At 51.3% G+C, this 19,835-nt stretch overlaps 8 protein-coding genes across 8 annotated transcripts; 4 read left to right on the top strand and 4 right to left on the bottom strand.

The window, feature by feature from the left end:
* Positions 1-853: 853 nt before the first annotated feature.
* On the top strand, positions 854-1,165 carry BCR38DRAFT_406623 (uncharacterized protein; the record flags this gene model as incomplete). The annotated part of the gene is made up of 1 exon (XM_040858072.1): positions 854-1,165. The coding sequence occupies one exon, from the start codon at positions 854-856 to the stop codon at positions 1,163-1,165; it is 312 nt and encodes a 103-aa protein (XP_040719006.1).
* A 2,499-nt stretch (positions 1,166-3,664) lies between these two features.
* BCR38DRAFT_472206 (uncharacterized protein) lies at positions 3,665-4,507 on the bottom strand (the record flags this gene model as incomplete). The annotated part of the gene is made up of 2 exons (XM_040862900.1): positions 3,665-4,358; positions 4,469-4,507. 2 exons carry the CDS (start codon positions 4,505-4,507, stop codon positions 3,942-3,944), a joined length of 456 nt encoding a protein of 151 aa, XP_040719005.1. The 3' UTR covers positions 3,665-3,941.
* A 1,509-nt stretch (positions 4,508-6,016) lies between these two features.
* Positions 6,017-8,399, top strand: BCR38DRAFT_455604 (uncharacterized protein; the record flags this gene model as incomplete). Its single annotated transcript, XM_040861818.1, has 6 exons — positions 6,017-6,213; positions 6,268-6,566; positions 6,623-6,789; positions 6,880-6,986; positions 7,040-7,211; positions 7,260-8,399. The coding sequence occupies 6 exons, from the start codon at positions 6,017-6,019 to the stop codon at positions 8,397-8,399; spliced, it is 2,082 nt and encodes a 693-aa protein (XP_040719004.1).
* A 792-nt stretch (positions 8,400-9,191) lies between these two features.
* Positions 9,192-11,654, bottom strand: BCR38DRAFT_336465 (Neutral/alkaline nonlysosomal ceramidase; the record flags this gene model as incomplete). Its single annotated transcript, XM_040855456.1, has 2 exons — positions 9,192-9,816; positions 9,910-11,654. 2 exons carry the CDS (start codon positions 11,652-11,654, stop codon positions 9,192-9,194), a joined length of 2,370 nt encoding a protein of 789 aa, XP_040719003.1.
* A 443-nt stretch (positions 11,655-12,097) lies between these two features.
* BCR38DRAFT_336000 (Pre-mRNA-splicing factor SPF27) lies at positions 12,098-12,796 on the top strand (the record flags this gene model as incomplete). The annotated part of the gene is made up of 2 exons (XM_040855424.1): positions 12,098-12,134; positions 12,189-12,796. 2 exons carry the CDS (start codon positions 12,098-12,100, stop codon positions 12,794-12,796), a joined length of 645 nt encoding a protein of 214 aa, XP_040719002.1.
* A 193-nt stretch (positions 12,797-12,989) lies between these two features.
* On the bottom strand, positions 12,990-14,805 carry BCR38DRAFT_137143 (protein kinase A regulatory subunit). Its single transcript, XM_040853604.1, has 2 exons — positions 13,953-14,805; positions 12,990-13,902 (listed from the first exon to the last, which is right to left on the bottom strand). Exons 1-2 carry the CDS (start codon positions 14,640-14,642, stop codon positions 13,183-13,185), a joined length of 1,410 nt encoding a protein of 469 aa, XP_040719001.1. The 5' UTR covers positions 14,643-14,805; the 3' UTR covers positions 12,990-13,182.
* A 1,646-nt stretch (positions 14,806-16,451) lies between these two features.
* Positions 16,452-18,224, bottom strand: BCR38DRAFT_424096 (phosphoethanolamine cytidylyltransferas-like protein). Its single transcript, XM_040859629.1, has 3 exons — positions 17,886-18,224; positions 17,056-17,827; positions 16,452-17,004 (listed from the first exon to the last, which is right to left on the bottom strand). The coding sequence occupies exons 1-3, from the start codon at positions 18,098-18,100 to the stop codon at positions 16,651-16,653; spliced, it is 1,341 nt and encodes a 446-aa protein (XP_040719000.1). The 5' UTR covers positions 18,101-18,224; the 3' UTR covers positions 16,452-16,650.
* Positions 18,225-18,404: 180 nt separating this feature from the next.
* BCR38DRAFT_424095 (uncharacterized protein) lies at positions 18,405-19,823 on the top strand. The gene is made up of 2 exons (XM_040859628.1): positions 18,405-18,530; positions 18,566-19,823. Exons 1-2 carry the CDS (start codon positions 18,512-18,514, stop codon positions 19,507-19,509), a joined length of 963 nt encoding a protein of 320 aa, XP_040718999.1. The 5' UTR covers positions 18,405-18,511; the 3' UTR covers positions 19,510-19,823.
* The last annotated feature ends 12 nt before the right edge of the window (positions 19,824-19,835 follow it).

The following is a 19,835-nucleotide window of genomic DNA, read 5'->3' as shown; positions in this document are numbered from 1 at the left end:
ATAATCCAGACGAGAGGCCGCTTGAAAGCGATGCCACGACAGGACAAGGTTGTGTAAGGCTCTTGGCGACAACCAACTGCCTACATCGGATGGTCTTGGAGAGTAGAACGACTGTATTCGGATATGCCAGCGATTGCAGGGAAAAATAGCCACGGGGTTCTGGTCACACATGACTACCTACCTTCGTGCCACATTGGACATCAAGACCGAGTCACGCGCAACGTGACGTCATTGGAGGGGGGAGGTGATATTCCAATATGTATCCACACACACGATGCCCCCAGGGTGAGCGTCCCTCGACATTATCGTCGACCCCTAAAGCACTGGAATGGTCCCTAAACAAGCGAATTTGGTGATGCTTGTGGGCGACGGAATGTGAAGAACACCAACCCGGAACTTGATATCCATGAATTTTGCAGAAAGTAACGGTCGAGGAGGGGGGTCGAGGAGGGTCGAGTGCTGCACAGATTCGTTCAGGCCTCGGCAGTGAGCCCTGGTTCGCGGCGAATGGTCTCGCAGCGTTCTGGAAAGCCAGGCGACCAATACAGTTGACCAAATCTGCGACCTCATACCCCCCTTCTGCACGTAATATTGAAAACTCCGAGGCGGTAAGACCCTACCTGTTAGCGAAACTGCGGGGTATCACGACATGGACAGTTCGTGCGGACAGGGAGACAAGCCGGCAGTTGGAGTGCCTTCTTCGTCATTTCGATGGTCAGCCCGCCCGTGCCCTGTCCAATCGGCGTGGTTGTGGCTGGTAAAGTTGACTACGCTTTCGGATGTTGACGACTCATAAAAGAACTAGGCGAACCGGACGCGCGATGCAACATTTGCATCTCATGATGCACTCAAAATGTTGTTTCTCGTTGGCCTTCCTATTGCGGCAACTATCGACGCCGGTCTAAAGGGAGAAGTCTGCACTCACATGTCAACAAAGCTGTTGGGCGAACGTCGTCGAAGCAACCAGGGGATTCGGAGATTGTATATCTACTTACACCACTCTCTTACGGCAGCGCTTGATGTGGGCGTATTGGGACCAGGGTTGTGGTCACGATACTCCACGTTCATCTCGTTGCGCGCATACCGTGGGGCAAGTGGTACTTCGAACCGGGCTGACAATCGTACGAGAGTATGTGACGCTTATGCCAGTGCCATGCAGCGGTAGGTAGACCACAGATAGACCGAGCACTTGGACGAGCTTGGTCAGATATTCTTTCAGATTGCAGTATTGACTGGAACTACTGCGGTCTCCGAGTCATGCTGAAGGGCTGGTCGCGACGAAGGTTCCTCGACGGGCCGTTATGCGGAAGGGGCGTGGAGGCTTCTAACGGTCCGTTGTCTCGTAAATCCGGGGATATTTATGGGTACTTTTTCCTTTTTTCCTTGATATCGAAGCCTCTCCGGGAGACTTAGAGGCCTAGTTAACCAGGGCGTCGAAATAATTCGTAGTGGGGTCTAAGTCCATAGCTTAGTCGAAGTCAATAGAAGGATTAAGGGTTTTAATCCCTTATATTATACTAGACTAAGTAGTAGTAGATACTCAAGGTTCTTTATTAATATATTACTATCGCATTGTATATATATATTAGTTCTATAGTAGGTTATATACCGTTTCTAGAAATATAAATGATACTTATAGATACATAAATAACTTGAGAAACACCTTCAATAAATATATTATTCTAAACTCTAACCTAAATAATGATGGCGCTTGTTATATAGAAAATAGGTAGGAGTATCCCGAGAACGTACATGCTGTCACGACCTGGGTTGCATCGCATTGGTAGAGACCTCGATTAGGTGCTATCGACGAAGATTCTACTCTGAGGAGCGAAGGAAAGAAGATGACAACTTAGGTTTGAGGGAGCGCGACTAAGTCGTCCACGCTTGGCGGGGCTCCTACAAGGGTTATGATTGGCTTCCCATCTGGCACTGCCATGGCAGGTGTTCCAGCTGTAAGTCACCTGGTTGTAGTGAGTCTGCGAGGGTTGACCTTCACACATGCTAGATCCGAATTATCCTTATATAACCGTTTTTCTTACAATAAACCAGCTGCCTAACTAGCTCGTTAAATCTGCTCACGTCTAATCCAAGTAAGAATAACACCAATATATAACAATAATAAAAACCCTACTTAAGAGGCAGTCTAAAAATAGTTACTAAACGTTTCTGATATACATGCTTTTCGCTTTAGTTATATATACTTGTATCAAGTACCTGTCGAAATAATTCTTAACTAGATTAAAGATTATTATTATTATTATTAAATACGTCGTAGGCTCGAAGCCCCCGGTACCTCTACCAGTACTCCCGTATGTCAAACCGTGCCCTAATGGCTGGACTAAATACATACGCTGCGTCGTCGGTTCGCCCTATTGGCGACTGCGTTGCGTTCACTACCATACTACGTTGGTTCTCAACCTACCAACAAAGTCACCCCTGAGAAGATCGATGCTATCTGGGCCTTGAAGCTGTCCGACCCGTCCCTAGCAGCCACCTTACAATAGTCCCACTAACTACTGGTTCTCCTGTTGCCGTTGCGAGGTCTCTGCGAGAGTATAGTGGCCGTGGTGCGATAGCGGCCCGTAATCGTTCCCTCAGTCCTTCCAACAGCCCGCAAAAGAGGATTACGTGCTCTGCCGTCTCAGGGGCGTCGCCACAGCGGCATAGCGGCGAGTACACGCCAAAAGCCCCTGTCTTGAATAAGAAGGCTGCTAGTCCTATTTTTTCCGTCCTGATCTGGCACAGCGTAGACGCCTCCAGTCGGTTCAGGCCGAAATACTTTCCCCCTTTCGGTATCTGCATCGAAGGGCCCTCCGGTTCCTCAGCGATAGCGCGTCGCTGGCGATCGTGATGCTCTGCTCCGGTGAGCCATCTCTTCCTCCAGTGGCCGAGGAGGGCAGCCGGGACCTCCTTTTCCTCACTCATCCACGTCGAAATAGATTAAAGAGTAAATAGCATTACAATTAACATGATTCCAATATTAAATCACAATTATATAATATAAAGAGAATTTAAAGGGCAAATCAAGTAATAAAATATAATTATAAAGTGCTTAAGTGTAAGGAAGAGCCGTCGTGGCGGGCCGGTCTCAGCTGACAAGCTGAGTCGGGAGGGTTTCACCCCCGATCCGGTAGAACTCCGCAACCACCCAGTCAAAGAGAATATCTCGAGGTGAGACGTGTGGTATCCCCATTACATTAAGTCTTAATATGATTATATCGTAAACTTAAATTACTATTTGACGTTATTTATACTCAAGGAAAAATATATACTTTGATACATATATATATATACGTATTAAAAACCACTTATATTCATAGTAACCGCGTCTATAATACTGAACTAACTTTTATATATTCTAGCTCCACAACTAGCACAATAATATAAGCTTAAAGTTTTAAAATATACTTTCGTCTAATTAATACATCTATTATTAGTATCTTGCTATTTTATAAGGGTCTAACTTTCGACCCCCCTTCTAGTTTTTTCGAACTCCCTGCTAGCTTAAAAAATGTCACGACCTGGGTTGCATCGCATTGGTATAGACCTCGATTAGGTGCTATCGACCAAGATTCTACTCTAAGGAGCGAAGGAAAGAAGATGACAACTTAGGTTTGAGGGAGCGCGACTAAGTCATCCACGCTTGGCGGGGCTCCTACAAGGGTTATGATTGGCTTCCCATCTGACACTGCCACGGCAGGTGTTCCAGCTGTAAGTCACCTGGTTGTAGTGAGTCTGCGAGGGTTGACCTTCACAAAAAACAAGATATCGGAGACTACCCAGTTTTATGATAGTATAACGACTCAGTCCGCCAAGCGTTCTCAATTTTGCTGTACATCGTTAGCACTCAAGACGGGGTCAGCAGTCGAGCTATGACGGGGGTCAGATGTGCAAATTATTGGTAGAACTGCACACTACGAATGCGTGGTCTTCTGGTACTAAGTCAAGTGATGGTTTGCCCACAACCTGCACTCGAAATGTGGTCGCGTGTAACTGAATAAGGCGGTGGTTGGGTGAGATTTGCTGGACGCAGGAATAGTTGGGGCGAATGAGGCACGGCTTCGCCGTCGATCGGTATTGGAGGTTGCTGGGGTTCCCCAGTTCCTACCACAGCGTGTTGACAGCGAAGAGAGCGCCAAGGTGCTCACGGCGGCCCTACTCCTTTGGAGGGGGCATGTCCACGTGAGCCGGCTGCAGCAAACGCATTGTGTGCTTGCAAAGTTTTGTCGTGTGGTTTGTGGCGAGCTGCAATGTGTACCATTTGGGCTCCGAGATATTCGAGCTGGTGGAATTATTCCCTCAGTGAAGAAGGGCATGGCGAGTGGAATGTCATGCGATGGCACGCAGAGCATATGCTGAAACGGAGATACAGTTGCTTAAATTGCAGGGCACCTAGGTACCAACCCGCCCAGGGCCATTCAACGATCGAGGCTTGCGTTCTCGTAGCTCTGTGGCTCTTACGGACCTGCATAGTGGCGGGGCTATTGCTACCAACCTTTGGCATGCTGGGCTAGTCCAATGTTGCCGGTGCATTGGTCCGTCGTCTGGTTTTGACGGAAGCTTCCTTGCTTTGTCAAGCTTCCATACCACGTACCTCCCTGACGTGCTATACTTTTTCGCGGCCTAAATGCACTCTTCGGCGTCGTGTTGCCGAGATGCATATTGGCTTGGTCTCCCAGCCATTCATGGGATGACAATGCCTCGGCGCGTTCCAGGCACTAGCCATGACATTATGTTCATCAACATGGAAGGAGCATTTCCTTTTCAAGTTCCATACTCCATGAAAGAAAACCACAATGGAGAAATTGCCGAGCACTGCCGACAAGCATGAAGGAAGCTCAAGTCTTTGCAGGGGTTGGGGAGCTCCTGCCCCTCAGAAGCCCTCGTATTCCTCAAAGCTCCTGTCCTGTCCAAAGTTCGCCAAGGGTCACCAACGACATTGCATAACATAGGACAAGTTCTTCTTGTCGACATCGGATTCTTCCACAAGCTTCAACCGCAGCCCGTGCCCAGCTTGTTGCATGGCCGCCCCATCCGTTCGAACCGTTATTATCATTCAAGTTTGATGTCAGCACTCCTTCGTCAACCCCCAAATCACGTATTCAGAACGGCAATACGTGAACACCAAATCTGCCATCTCAATTTCATTAGTCAATCGTGCTCACCATTGAGCGCCTTTATGCCCCGAACTATCTCCCATGACTAGTAGATCTCTTGCCGCTTATGGACAGCTTGTCCCTGAGTGCAACTCGCAGCGCAGAAATATTACAACGCTTATTCAACCTTTTCCTGACCGCTCAGAAGCAGGTGGTCTGCTGCGGCTCCAGAGTCGCCCAGCCCTCTCCAGGTATCGCTACCAGGTAATTTCCTCATCAATGATCCTTGACGCAGCCTATCCGAGTTTAGTGAACTCCCTAGCTCTCGTGTGGGCAAGTCTCCCACGTTCTCGAAGCCGTGCCAAGATCATCGGATTGTGACCCACCCGATCTCCTTGTCAAGATATGTCGTCGTAGAGCTGTCCTCGGCTCTACTCCCTGGGCAAGGCACCCACAGCACACTCGCATGAACACGCTTGCTCGGGAGTCCTCGCCAGTTCGTCCTGTGTGAGGTCGGCCAAGCCCATATGTCGGCTTGATTAATAGGGCCGTCACAGGTGGAATAAGATGTCTCATGATTACTTTCCTCCAAGCGTTTTACGGTGCTGACCTGGTATACACTCCATCCCTGGTCTCTGGGGTGTTCGTGCTGCCAACCCTTCCCCATTTGACAACACATCTGATCCCACCACAAGTCTCCCTTTATACGTGGGCCTAAGGTCCATTTTCTTATTCCTAAGCTGAATTTTGTTCATATAGCCTGCTCTTGCCCAACCGTTTGCGGAGTTTCCGGGTTCTCGACTGTGAGTTTGAGTTGTCACCATCATCATCCCCTCTCCTGTCAAACATTTCTTGTATACCGAGCCTTCGTTAGCCGATTTACCAGTTTAATCCACGTTAGCCCCCGCTTGATCAGCATGAGGTTAGAATTTGCGGCTCTAGGGCTCCTAGCCGAAGGACTAGCAAACGCGGCTTCAACCTTCTCGCCGGCGAGGCCACCGTCTATTCCTCTTGCTGTCCGAGCGCCATACCTCAACTCGTGGTTGAATGTTGGCAGTGACGGTGGCAACGGTGGATACCTTGCGGGTGAAAACTCATGGGCGAGATTCTGGAAGTATGTATTTTCTCATCCGCGGGCTCCTTGGGAGCCGAGCTGACATTGCCACAGCCAGCAAATCACGGGGTGGGTAGGACTCGTGAGGGTAGATGGTACCGCTTACACGTGGATGGGAGCTCCTGAAGTTCAGCCACAAGTTGTGGACCAAACAGAGTTCTCCTATACTTCGACTAGAAGCACGTTTATCATGAATGTTGCTGGGAAAATTTCCATGAACATCACTTTCATGTCACCCGTCACGCCTGACGATCTGAAGAGGCAATCTTTGACCTTTTCTTACCTGGATGTTGCAGTTCAGTCGATAGACGGTAGCACTCACGACGTCGAAGTGTACGCTGATGTGTCTGGCGGTAAGTTCCAAGCCTTGTGCGAAGCGGGAACATCATTGCTTAAATGTTTTACCTAGAATGGGCATCCGGTGATACTGCTGCTGTCATACAATGGGACTACGGTACTGCCGACGGAGTAGCGTACCACAGCTTTGCTCGGCAAGATCAGGCCGAGTTGACAGAGATCAACCAGCAAGCAAGTTGGGGTACTTGGTATTGGTCTACCTCTAACAATTATCCGGCTGTAAGTCAACTCCAGATCTGATCTTGAGATGGATATGCGTTAACGCTTCACTTGTCTGGTGGGCAACGAGGCTGATCAAATCACATTTAGCTCACATACCAAAGCGGAGCGGATAATGATCTGAGAAACCTCTTCGTCTCAAACGGAAAGCTTTCGAATACGAAGGACACTAATTTCCGCGCCGTAAATGACAACTGGTCGGTTTAAATGCTTTTAGTGTCGCTCCAATCGTCGACTAACAGTCTACTAGGCCAGTCTTTGCGTTCTGCAATGGCCTCGGGCCCGTCGGAAGCAATGCGGTTTCGACAGTATTCTCGCTTGGTTTGACGCAGGATAATGCCATTTCGTTCCTCGGAGAGGGTAGTGGTCTGACAACTGTTCCGTCTCTTTGGAAGAGCTACTTTTCAAACGACATTGACGCCGTAAGTGAGCAGCACCCTGATCAATGAAGGCTTTTCTAATGAATGTAGGTCACCTTCTTCTACAATGACTATGGCGATGCCTTTGGTCTTGCTACTGCGCTTGACAACAAAATTGCTTCGGACTCCTTGGCTGCTGCGGGTCAGGACTACCTGGTCATCACCACTCTTAGTGTCAGACAGACATTTGGTGCTCTGCAGTTTACCGGCACAGACTCGGCGCCTTTGGTCTTTCTCAAGGAGATCAGCAGCAACAGTGACATCCAAACGGTCGACGTCATCTTCCCGGCCATGCCACTGATCCTTTACACCAATCCTAAAGTCCTAGCCTACTTGTTGGATCCACTGTTCCTAAATCAAGAGAATGGTCATTATCCTAATACTAATGCCATTCATGATCTCGGCACATTTCCGGTAGCTAAGGGCTACCCAGATGGATCAGACGAACCGCAACCATTGGAAGAGTGTGGTAACATGATTATTATGGCTCTTGCTTATGCACAGCGGGCTGCTGACACGGAGTATTTGAACAAACACTACCCGATCCTGAAGCAATGGGCTGGCTATCTTGTCGACGAGGCACTCATCCCAGCGAACCAGATCTCTACAGACGACTTTGCTGGCCCTCTGTCCAACCAAACCAATCTGGCTCTTAAGGGGATCATCGGCCTGCGAGCCATGTCGGAGATCGCTAAACTGACCGGAAACTCGGGCGATGAAAAGACATATGGAGATACGGCAACATCCTACGTTAGCCAATGGCAAAACCTGGGCATCAACAGCGCCGCCAACCCACCTCACACAACACTCTCATACGGCGATGGCGCCTCGCACGGTCTCCTGTACAACCTATACTCCAACAGCCTTCTCAACTTCGGCGACTTCGTCCCGCAATCCGTCTACGATATTCAAAGTGCCTTCTACCCGACCGTAGCAGATGAGTATGGCATTCCGCTTGACACGCGGCACACGTGGACCAAGACGGACTGGATGTTGTTCTGCGCTGCCATTGCATCGACCGATACTAGGGACAAAATCATCAAGCTTGTGGCCAACTGGATCAATGTCACACCGACGAACAAGGCGTTTACCGATCTGTATGACGCCGTCACGGGGGATTATCCCTCCGGACTGAGTTTTACCGCACGCCCAGTTGTTGGTGGGCACTTCGCTTTGCTGGCTCTGCCTTGAGATATCAGTCGAACCTACTTCAACAGAGTCAATACACAAGACTGAAACAGCGTTGTCCCAGCCCGGATGGTTGGGTTGACTTTGCGCTTACTAATGCCGACGTTGGCTCGGCGCCATCTGAGCTGACGGACATCAGGACCGATTGGTCAAATCTATCGCTGTTCAAGCATTCGCAGTGGCATGGCATTATTTTTATTCTTATCTTTTGCAAAGTTTTTGATACCCACAACGGTCATAGTACCGTGTTTTCACTGGGAACATATTGGTATCGTTTTCTTCGGGCTCTTAGGCGGTAATCTGGCCGTCGAAACTGTGGTGGCATAAGCAGGGATATATGGAAGGAACAAACGGGACGGCCTTAGCAACAACTGAAAGCACGAGCATTTGCAAATATGGAGTTTCGCTTCTTCATATAGGCGTCGAGACTGGCAGGGAACGGAATGGAAATACTATAAGGACGGATCTGCTGCGCGGCTGCATGTACTCGGTCGCTTGGAGTTTCATACATCTTGTCAATGAATGCTTGATCATCATCTTCACTCATATCTGCTATCTGGGCCAATGCGATCTAAAATCCATTCGTGAATCCCCATCCAGCTGGCTGTTGCCCCTTTCACCCCCAAAGATTCAGGCTTCACGCATAGAAACCGTGACGCCTTGATCCTGTGTTCCGCATTTTGATATCCAAATTGCCCAAGCCATTCTCCCTGGTATACTAAAACGATGACCCTAATATAGAAACTTCGCGTCCTGTCCTGCTGTACCCATTGACGAATCCATATCTTCATGCAATCAAATGAGCGTAAAATCCCGACTGATACCCTCAAACTCAGTAATCTCTCCACTCAAGCTCTTCGCATTCCCATAGTATTTAAGCCGGTATATTCCCGGCTCTGTCCACTCCTCCGTCTCCCACGTAATCTCGACCTCACTCGTAGCGAGCAACTCGCTTGTCCGACGCCAACGGAACACGAGGTGCCAATCGCTGTCATCGCGCACAACGATCCACTGTCGCTTATCTGCGCCATCTGCTGTGACCCGAGTAGTCTTGTGTCGGAGTAGTAAATCTGCAGGCGTTTCTATCAACTTTTCTACCATGGCGTAGCTGCGCTCTAGTCTTAAACTGTTTCGGGGATTCGCGCCGACAAAGACGACGGTGGCGGAGGTGCCGCGGCGGTAGGTTTCCCGTACGTCGGTGATGACGTCGCCGAAGGCTTTGAATATTGGGGGCTTGTCGTGTACTACGCCTGGAACGAAGCTTAGGCTCCGATTGCTGTTATCTGGTGGTTGAGGGCCCATGGGAGGTTGTTTGTTTGATGATGCGCTTAAATACGGGATTAGGGATAGAGTCACGTTGATGTAGGCTGCCAGGGTGTGTGGCCCGTACAATGTGCTAGCGCCTTCGTATCGTTGGATGCTATTTCGTTGTCAGCATCAAACGCATAGAGCCGTTTGCTATGAAATAGGCAATGGTCTGCTTGGCGGGAAGAGGTTGGAAATGGAGACGTACCCATATTCTTCCTCAGTAGTAATGTAATGCGTATAGCTATTCGCTGGTCCTCCAAGGACAACCACCGGCGACAGCTCGTCGTTCTTCGACAATAGAGCGTTTATCTCGCCAGCGACAGCATTCTTCCAACGGCGTCCAGCCATGGTGGTCGCCTCACCCGGGCTCACAATGATAACAAACTGACCGACGCGGAAGACTTGCATGTCCACAACATTCGGAGTCCACATATACGGACTCGTCATTTCCCCCACGTCAAGCAGAATCGGCTTGGGTGAATGGCAGGCTTTCTGTTCCTCCGAAGGCGCTTTGAGAAGTCCGGAGACAACTTGCCAAACAGGAGATGTGGTCCCAGGACCACCATCATGTTGAGTGAAATCGAAGACGCCGGGCCCGTCCGAGGTTCCAGCCGCGAAAGAATACCCCAGGGCAGCGGGACATGTCCTCACTTGTGTACCGTTTGGCAGTACGAACTGGTAGCTCGACATGTTGTGGAAGTTGTGGAATGATTTGACCCAACGGCCCTGGACAGGAGCAGGAGACAAATCCAGCCCATCGTACAACTTCCTAGCAGGTTCGAATTGTCGCTTTCCGATTTCGTAGCAGGATGAAGTCCCCGTGTCATCTGCCGTGAAAAGGGGTCCTCGAGCATGACAATGCTGGACCTTTCCATCACTGCAAGTGCTGTTTTCGAAGTTGCACATCTGCCCCGAGCCATCTTCACACCAAGCCCCGAGCACGTTGGGGCTAGTGTCTCCAACACTAGCCTGCGAAAAACCGGCTACAAATCCTTCGGCCGCAGATTTGTCACCCACAACGCTGTCCTCAAACAGCTTGGCAGCTACCCCTTTGTTGTCCCCTGAGATCAAGGTATTGTTGCCTAGAACCGAAGTGCCGTGTGTTGGGAACCAAGTCAGTACGCCAATGTTCTTCTTGTCCGAAGCACGCTGGAACTTGAGCAAAGTCAAGTCCTTCTCTACGGACCCATCATCCTCCGTGGTCGTGTTGTATCTCGCGCGTTCGGCTTCCGGATTTGCGAGATAAGCGTACAAGCTCCGGTTGATGTTGGCACCAAAGACTTTGGTCGTGCCAACACTCAGATGACCCAGCACCATCTTCTCATGAGCTTGCTGTATTGACAGCACAGCACCGTCTACGATGGCTCTGTAGCTCTGCTGGTTGAATCCCTTACTCGTAATCTGGGGAAGTAGGTAGTTGAGCCAGGCGCCAGGCCCGGAGTGCGAGTGAGTCCCCGTTACAGCCAGGTTGTGATGGCCATAGTAAGCATATTCGGGACCGAGTTCCTTCAGCCCTTTGAGAATGCCATACCGCACGGCAGTATCCCCAGACTGGGTGTCAAGGACTAGATAAACAAACCTGTCCGAGGGGCGCTCGGGGTCACCAATGATGAAGGCCCGCGAGTAGAGGCGCTGCCGAAGTCCAGTGCCAATCTGTTTTGGATCTGCGTATCCCATCAAGTTGATTTCCACACAGGGGCCCGTAATGTCGCCTTTGCCCACGCCCAGCAGATACTCATCGCCTTCCGCCGCCGGCAGATCTGCCTGGGTTTCTTCGGAACCCAAAGGGCCCCAGACATATTGTTTGCTGGAAGGCCATGTAAACGTAACAAAGATTGCTGCTAAGAGAACAAATGGGAGGAGGCTTATGGTTTTGCGGATGAATGAAGCTCTGGTGCTCCTGTGGCCGGGGGGTCTAGCATCATCAACGGTGATCTTGGTGGGCTGCATGCTGTGCATTCGTCGCTTCAAGGTTGCTATGCAGTATCATACTGGGAGTTGGTCAACACAGAAAACATTTGAAGGTTTTGCAAATGCTCAAATCAATAATCATTTTCTTTCTTCGAACTTGCCGCCTTTGAACGTAGCTGTGAAGAATCACATAAGCCCAGTATGCTTCTAGCCGAACCAACCGGTCTGGTTGCAGGTGCGTCATAGACAGCCGGTAAGAGCTGCCCCCGGCTCGCCCGGAGACCCTCCTTGCTAAGTACCGAGTGGCTGCCGCCCGTTGTTATCGCGATAACGGAAAATCGCCAGTTCAGCATCGCGACTGGCAGCTCCATCGGAAGACGAATAGCATCAGTTTACCCCAACCGATTGACCGCCCATGTACCCATCAATTTGTTCAAGTAGTTCCATAGTCACACCGCCTACACCTCAATAATCAAAACAAGATGTCGGTTAAAACAACAGTCCACGAATCCCTCCCATGTAGGTTCTCCCCCACGGTCCCCCGGACGCGAACTAACCACCTTAAACCCTTAGACATCGACCGCGAACCCACACCCGCTCAGCGCGCCGCAGCGCAATCTCTCATCGACGCTGACCTATCCTCTACCACCTCCTCAGAACCAGCCGTGCCCCATCCTTCTCTTCCCGCCGCCTACACACCAGCCTTCACTCCCCTGCTAACCCAAGAACTCACCCGCGCCGCCACAGGCGAACCCCTAAAAGCCATCGACCTACACCGCTACGAGACCCTCGAACTCCCCTCCTCTTCTTCCTCATCATCATCACCCTCCCTTCCCGAGCTCCAATCCCTCCTCGCAAAAGCCTACACCCAAAACACGTACCTGCGCTCGCGATACACTCACCTGAGCCTGCTGGACAGCTTCGGCAAGAATGCCTGGCTCGTAGGCAACTGGCAGACGGAGATGGAGCTACAGATGCTCGAAAAGGAGCTTGCTGACGCGAAGCGCGATATTGATTTGGTCAATATTGGGCGGAAGCGGATGCAGGAGGAGCATGGGGAGGAGCTTAAGGGGTTGGAGGAGACGTGGAAGAGGGGCGTGGGGCGGGTGTTGGAGACGGAGGTCGCGGCGCAGCAGTTAAGGGGAGAGATCTTGGAGAAGAGGAGGTCGGGATATTCTTGAAGTTGTTCCTTGCGCGCTGGAGGCAAAGTCTTGGATGCTGCGGTCGAGATACAACAGGTGTCAAAGCATGGCACGTAAAATAATGGTGGCGAGTACAATATCAAGGCACCTTGGAGAGACATCATACTGCGGCGTTCAGGGGAAATATGAAAACGATATTTGCTTGCTAGCACGAGCTTCTCTACGGTAACTGCTAACTAGGCAAGCCTGACAATACTACCAGAAAACGAGGGTAATCCATGAACGCCCCTCCTCAACCGCATACCAATGGTTTTCCCGTCTCAATTCAGTCAATGGTCCTTTCTTCCGCCATACCACAATAGTGCTCTGTTCCTGCCTTCCATGTCATTTTAGCTCCTCAGCTTGACGGCCGGTCCCTCATAAAATCAGGCATGTAGCTCCCTTTGCAAGAAATGAAGGGGATCCACATCCTCGACTCCCGACTTGACACCGACATATCGAGTCCTCCTCATGATGCTCTCAACGGGTCCGAGAAGGCGAGCAAAAGCACTCTTGCCGAGCGTGGCCACCTTGACATCTGTGGTACTGACGACGCTTGCAGCTCGTGGCGCGTCGTTAAGCAACGCCAGCTCGCCGAAGAAGTCGCCCTTCTTATAGTGCTTAACAGGTTCCGACTGACCTTCCTTGTACGCCTCACACTTGCCATCTTCGAGCAGGTAAAAGGACTGGCCAATGTCACCCTCCCGGATGATTGTAGAACGAGCAGGGAACCTCTGTGTTTCGAGGGCGTCAGATATCTTGGATCGCTCGTATGGTGTGAGCGACTGCAGGAGTGGCACCTCCTCAAGGAAGCTCTCATATAGGCGCCTGCGTGCGAAAGTCGATTCCATCAAAATGCGGCGGAACGTTACACGGTCGAGTGCCCATAGCGTGCAACCAGATTCCGCAGACACGACCGTGGCGGCTCGAGGAGCATTGTACATCAATGCTAGCTCACCGAAAGAGCCTCCGGCTTGGATTGTGCCCACTTTGTCGCCCAGTCCGTCTGGTCCCGCTTGCAGCGAACCAGTATGGTTGACGTATACATCGAAAGTACCTCTCTCGACTACGTAGAAGTAGTCTCCTGCATCGCCTTGCGTAATCACCTTGCCGATGTTAGTAAACTAAATATATCACGGCAGAAGTAGGGGCCTACCTTAATATCTTTGGCCGGTATCGGCTTCTCCTGCAGAGCACCGAGAATCTGGTCATTCTGGTCCTCGTCGAGGTGACTGAACAGAAAGTTGTCCTTGATGGACTTCTTCAGCCTCTCCAACTGGTCGCTCGTCTTGTGGTAGGATGGCGGGGTCCAATTGTCATTGGCATCGGCTACTGGCTTCAGCGACTCGGCAGAGACCGAAGTACGACGACCAAAGTTGTATTGGGGAGGATATGAGTCGGGGTTTGGAGGCCCTCTTAGCGAAGAGGGTGGTCCATCTGCCGAAGCGTCGCCCGAAAAGGGAACCCGAAAGCCGCCGTTAGGGCTATTTGTCTTGCCAAATGATGGGGTTGTGGGGGATGTGACGGCGTCGTTCTCGTCCTCCTCGACAACATTCAGCAGCGCGGGAGACGGCGAGGTTGCTCTCTCGCTCCTTCTTCCATCACCGCCGAAAGGGTTCGAATTGGCCGCAAATGGGCTCGTGAAGGTGGTGCCCGACATCGACATGTTGCCAGTCTGGAGGGTGGGGTTCTTGCGTGTAGTAGTAATGTGTTGTTTGCGCTCGTCTGCGAGTCGTCGAAGGAAATAGTCGGAGCAGAATTGTAGGATATCGGGTGGGTTCTCTAGGCGAATCTGGCTCTCGAGGCCTTGGATTTCCTTCTGGTAAGCGGATGGTAGAGACATCATGGCGGCGGATTTGGCAAGGCAGAGAAGGCAGGAACAGCAATAAGCAATGTGATGTAATGGCTGGGTGGTTCTACACCTGGCGCATGAGGTTTTTATGAGGGCGAGAGCATCGGAAGAAAAGTATCAAGAGATGAGATGAACGGAGATGAGCTGAAAAGGTGGCATGCAAGTACCTGATGGTTTGATCTCCAGAGCAGCTAAGTATGCAATAGTCCAGCTGGCTTTATGACTCCCTGCGAATAGATCGTGGCTAAGCTTCGCTCGGCTGGGGTTAGCCACCTGTACTACCGATTGTGGAGAGGAGGGCCGTGAGGACAGGGCGCTAAATGATGTGCCTATGTAATAAGAGATAGCTTGAGCCAAGGCTGTCCAAAGAAAAAGATGGAGCAGGAGGAGAGGAGTTGCAGGCCTCGAATGGGGCCGGCCGGTGGGCAGATTACGCAAGTTACACTGGCCAGAAGCAAAGCTGAAGAAGAGGGTGGAAACGTTCCAGAAGGATGTCAAGAATTCCAGATGTCTTAATTTTGCCCAGGGGCAGTACGCAGAAATAAGGGTAGGGACAGTGGGAAGAAGGATGGACGAACCGGGGGGTGAGACAGGATGAGGAAAGCGGCAGATGATGAGATAAAGGTGCATCGACTTACTCCGCAATCAGAATGAGCAACTTGTTCAAGAGCTGCAGTTGGTATTTCCAATGCCGTGACACTCGTGGTAAAGAATGCAGGCGTGTTGCTGGGGTAGTATGTATTGGGGCAGCAGCACAGCACAGTACAGCACCCGGGACGACTCAAGGATTTGATACTACGCAGCTGTAGTTGGGGAGGGAGGGGCAGATAGTGACAATTGCGTAGCGTAGCGTAGCGACAGGACCTCGAGTCTCGACCTGTGAACGACGATCCACTGGGGGGTTGTCTTCAGGCTGGGTGGAGATAAGATAGTAATTCAAATAGAGGAACTAGAGGAAAAGCTATTTAATCGTATACCAACGAGGGCCGCGGCGGTTTGTTGAAAACCTGCTAATCACTATTTGCCAGGTAGCTTTGTGGTGAACTTGGGGAGATTGACAGCAAGGTCTTGGAGGGGAAAGGGTTCCTCGAGGGCCGAAAATGGAATGCCAGCCCGCTGAGTGCCCTCATCCCTCCTCATCCCTCTCTGCCGCTTGAAGATCATTCAAAAGCCCGTGCTCAAGAGGGAGTGGGGTAAGAACCACGGGCATTTGAGCAGCCAGGAGCTCTCTGTACCCCGTGCGCCCATGCTACCCCCAGTCCTATAGCAGCGGGTTGCTAGCCCAGTTGCTTCTGATTGCTTGAATGCATGAGTTGTGAAGCTTCTTCGCTGCTTCCAGAAGGGAGCACGATCCATGCAGCATGAGTTGTCGTCCAACCTCCCATCTTCCATCCCAGCTCTTTCCCAACGTTCCGAGTACAACAAACACAACAAAAAAGAAGTTTTTAATTCCAATGTTCGTCTTGGGTGGTTGGGCTAATTCGTTACGAGCACATATTCCCGACCCGTTTTTCATTCAATAAAGAACCCCTTTACCAACTTTCTGTCTCATCAGCAAGAGTAGAGCAGGGATTGAGGGGTCAAAGGGGCGAGTCATTAGCAATTTGGAGCACGGCGGGCAGTCCGGAATGACTTCAGGATCTGCATTATGATGTTCTTGTTCATGCCTTCTAGAAAGAGCATGGGCCAGTCTGCAGCGCTACGCACGGATCATTACATGGCCCCAGGGAGTTGATCGGACCGCGGATGCAACTCCGAGCTCTAATTTCGACGACCGGCAAGACCGGTATCATTATTCCGGACTCTTAATAGATTGTTACCCATGAATAACCCAACTTGCAACACGATTTATCTCCACCTCGACACCCGGCCACTCGGGTACGTCCTATGCAATTTGCAAAGTTTAATAACCAAATTTCGCATGGATATCTAATACTGTCTATTTTGGCCGTCAAAAACCTCCCGAGGTCCTTCTTTCATCAATCCATGCGCCAAAACCATCTCACGACGAAGCCGTTCTCGCCTCTTTGAGACGCTGCTCCTCCTCGAATATCTCTCTTTCCCGAGCTGCAGCCTCGGCGCCCGCCTTGACCCCCTTCTTCCTTTGCCGTTCTTCGTACAAGTCCCTGCTTCTCATGATGCGTTGCACGATTGTCCCAGCATTGACTTCCTGGAAATTGTGGGTAGATATCTCCTGGAAAATGCCCATTTCCTTGGGAGCTGCGTACGGATCGTATGATAATGGCATGAACGATGTTGGTCCGTGATACACAGCATCGGGAGTGCCCCATGGCAATGTAGACAGATACGATTTGGTGGGCGAAAACGGGGCTCCAAAGACTACCGCGTTCACGTACTAGGTTGTGTTAGTCTAGAAGCCCAAAGGATGGACAGTTCGAGGACTCACCCGGCATTGTAATACGCATAGACCTCTTTCGTAGATGTTCATGATGGGGTAGTTGACGCCTTTCCAGTGGTTAATGACTTCGTCGTCGTGGACACCAGCGACTACGAAGACCGGACCATAGTCGCTGCCCTTGCCAACTCGCTCATTTGTTGCTTGTTCATCATACCAGCCGTCTTTGCGGGCCAACGTCTTTTCAGCCTCAACAACCAACCGCAAAAATTCGATATGGCCGCTGGAGAATAAGTCGAAGCCTCCATCAACGTAGACAACTCGTTGGCCCGGCTTCGGTCCCGGTCCCTTGAGAAGGGACCGAAAAGACCCCTTTTCCTCTTCCGTGTCCTCGACTTTCGCCGCATCAGAGGCCACCCAAAACCAGACGTCGGCACCCGGGTTTTTGCCCGTCTCGTCTGTGGCGTACAACCGAACGCGCTCCAGCATGGCCGCGCCCTCGGCCTTCCTCTCTGCCTCAGTTCCATGGCCCTCCTCACCAGCCAGCATCTTCTGCAGAGACTTGATGAAATGGGTCCTGGTGCACAGCAGCATGCGACCAACGAGATCTGTTGTAGAGATGCTCGGCGTTCTCTTCACCACTTTGAACCGGCCCGCGGCTTTCACAAAACGGTAGCAGTCCTCACCGCTACTATCCGAGGTGATGTCGTCGCCGTGGACCACATATTTGCACCCAAAGTGACTGATCCAGGATAGTTGCGTGACGTATGGGGCATGCGTAACAGACCTTGTTACCCAGCGACAAGCGTCAACGGCAGACAGGCTTGAGCAAGGATCAGTAGAATGCCTCTTGCGTAGAAGTTGGGAAGAAACATCCGTACCGCTCCTCCAACGTCATGACGGTAGGGCCTTTGTTTTCCAGAATAGACTCATCGGAGTGTACACCAACGTAGAGCTCGTTGCCCAGTTGGCGCGCCTGCAGCATTGCCCCTGCGTGACCGTGGTGGAAGAAGTCCCAGCAACCATCAACCCATATTCTGCCTTCCAGGATCTCGAGTGCCGGCTGGCCCAGGGGCGCTCCCTCATCTGTTGCCATTGTCGCAATCGGGGGATATCTAATTTCTTATGGTTACAAAGCTGGAGGAGTTACCGATGTATTAATAGGGGTTGATGCTGTGACACTTGTTGGCTGTTTGACTTGACCGACTCTGGTGGGGTTGTTGATGAGGACACCGTGTGACTTCTAGATACGAACAGTTTGTTTCGCCTTTGAAGTGACCACAAACACCGTATGAGCGCTATCGCATACGGACTTAGAATGACCCCTCAGTGGGGGAACCTTTCCGCATTGAGCAGCAAAGCAGCTGCGACCTTAGCCCCGCGGCGATCTCCAAGCCTTCGTCATCTTTAGCACTTGATCCTATTCAGAGACGCAAAGTATTAAAGACACCACTCGCAATTCTTCAGCTTGTACTTCAGTGTAGCAAAAGCAAAAGAAAATCCAACTATGTCCAGCACAACACCCAGTGACGCCCGCGGGGCCTCACCACCTCGCAACTAGAAACCTTCCACAAGGACGGCTACCTCATAATACCCAACGCCCTGCCACCAACGACCGTCCAAGCCCTCCTCTCCGAAGCCCACATGATGCTCGAAAACTTCTCCCTAGCCGACCACCCGATGACGAAATTCAGCACAGGCGAGAAGTCCGCCCACGTCGGCGACGACTACTTCCTGACCTCAGGCGATAAGATCCGCTTCTTCTTCGAAGAGGATGCCTTTTCATCGACCGGCGAACTGATTAAACCCAAATCCCGCGCCATCAATAAAATCGGCCACTACCTGCACTCCCTATCCCCACCCTTCGCGTCTCTGCTCGACCCAGCGCTCAACCCGGACCTACTCGGCGCGGGCTCGACCGGTGGTTCCGTCGAGGCCGGGAGGAAAGAGTCGCACCCGGCAGCAGTGGCGCGGGCGCTGGGGTTCCGGGACCCGAGGGTGCTGCAGAGCATGGTGATTTGCAAGCAGCCCGAGATAGGAGGCGCGGTGCCACCGCACCAGGACAGCACCTTTTTATACACGGACCCGCCGAGCGCGGTAGGGTTCTGGTACGCGCTTGAGGATGCGACGATCGAGAATGGGTGTTTGAGTTTCTTGGCTGGGAGCCATCGGTGGGCGCCGGTGAAGAGTCGGTTTGTGAGAGATCAAAATGGGTCGGGAACTACGTTTTTTGATAATGAGGGGGCTCGGTTTCCGTCGAAAGAGGGCTATGGGGAGAGTCTGAAGGATGGGGATGAAGAGGGGGAGTACAAGATGGGTGAAGTCAAGGCGGGCTCGTTGGTTCTGATACATGGCAATTTACTGCACAAGAGCGAGAAGAACTTAAGTCAGAAAGGAAGGATCATATATACTTTCCACGTGATAGAGGGCGAGGGAAAGGTATACGATAAGAGGAACTGGCTACAACCGCCTTCGGAAGGGTTCACGAAGCTATATAGGGGTTGATAGAGGATTGGGCTGCGAGCTCTGACTGTATACGACTTCAAATTTGCATCAGACAAGATGGCGTCCTCTCGGGATAGTATAAGATGCGAGCATACAAGTTCGCAACAGAGAGAAACCGACAAGTTGTCAAGGATGAAAGTAATGTTAATCTCAATCTGTGGGAAGTTGTGGCCTCAGGTGTGGATGGGTACGAGGCAGGCAGGCACGCACGCGTTGTAGTGTTTAGGGATCCATCAGGACCAACTTGGGATTGGTCCCTCACGCACCTTCATAGTACCAATATAGCCCCTAATACCTGGATTCCGACACAATCTGAATAATTCCGT

Source organism: Pseudomassariella vexata (assembly GCF_002105095.1).
Source record: "Pseudomassariella vexata strain CBS 129021 chromosome Unknown BCR38scaffold_3, whole genome shotgun sequence".
NCBI classification, from domain to species: domain Eukaryota; kingdom Fungi; phylum Ascomycota; class Sordariomycetes; order Amphisphaeriales; family Pseudomassariaceae; genus Pseudomassariella; species Pseudomassariella vexata.
The sequence above is the reverse complement of the archived record's forward strand: the minus strand, read 5'-3'. Positions and strand labels throughout refer to the sequence as shown.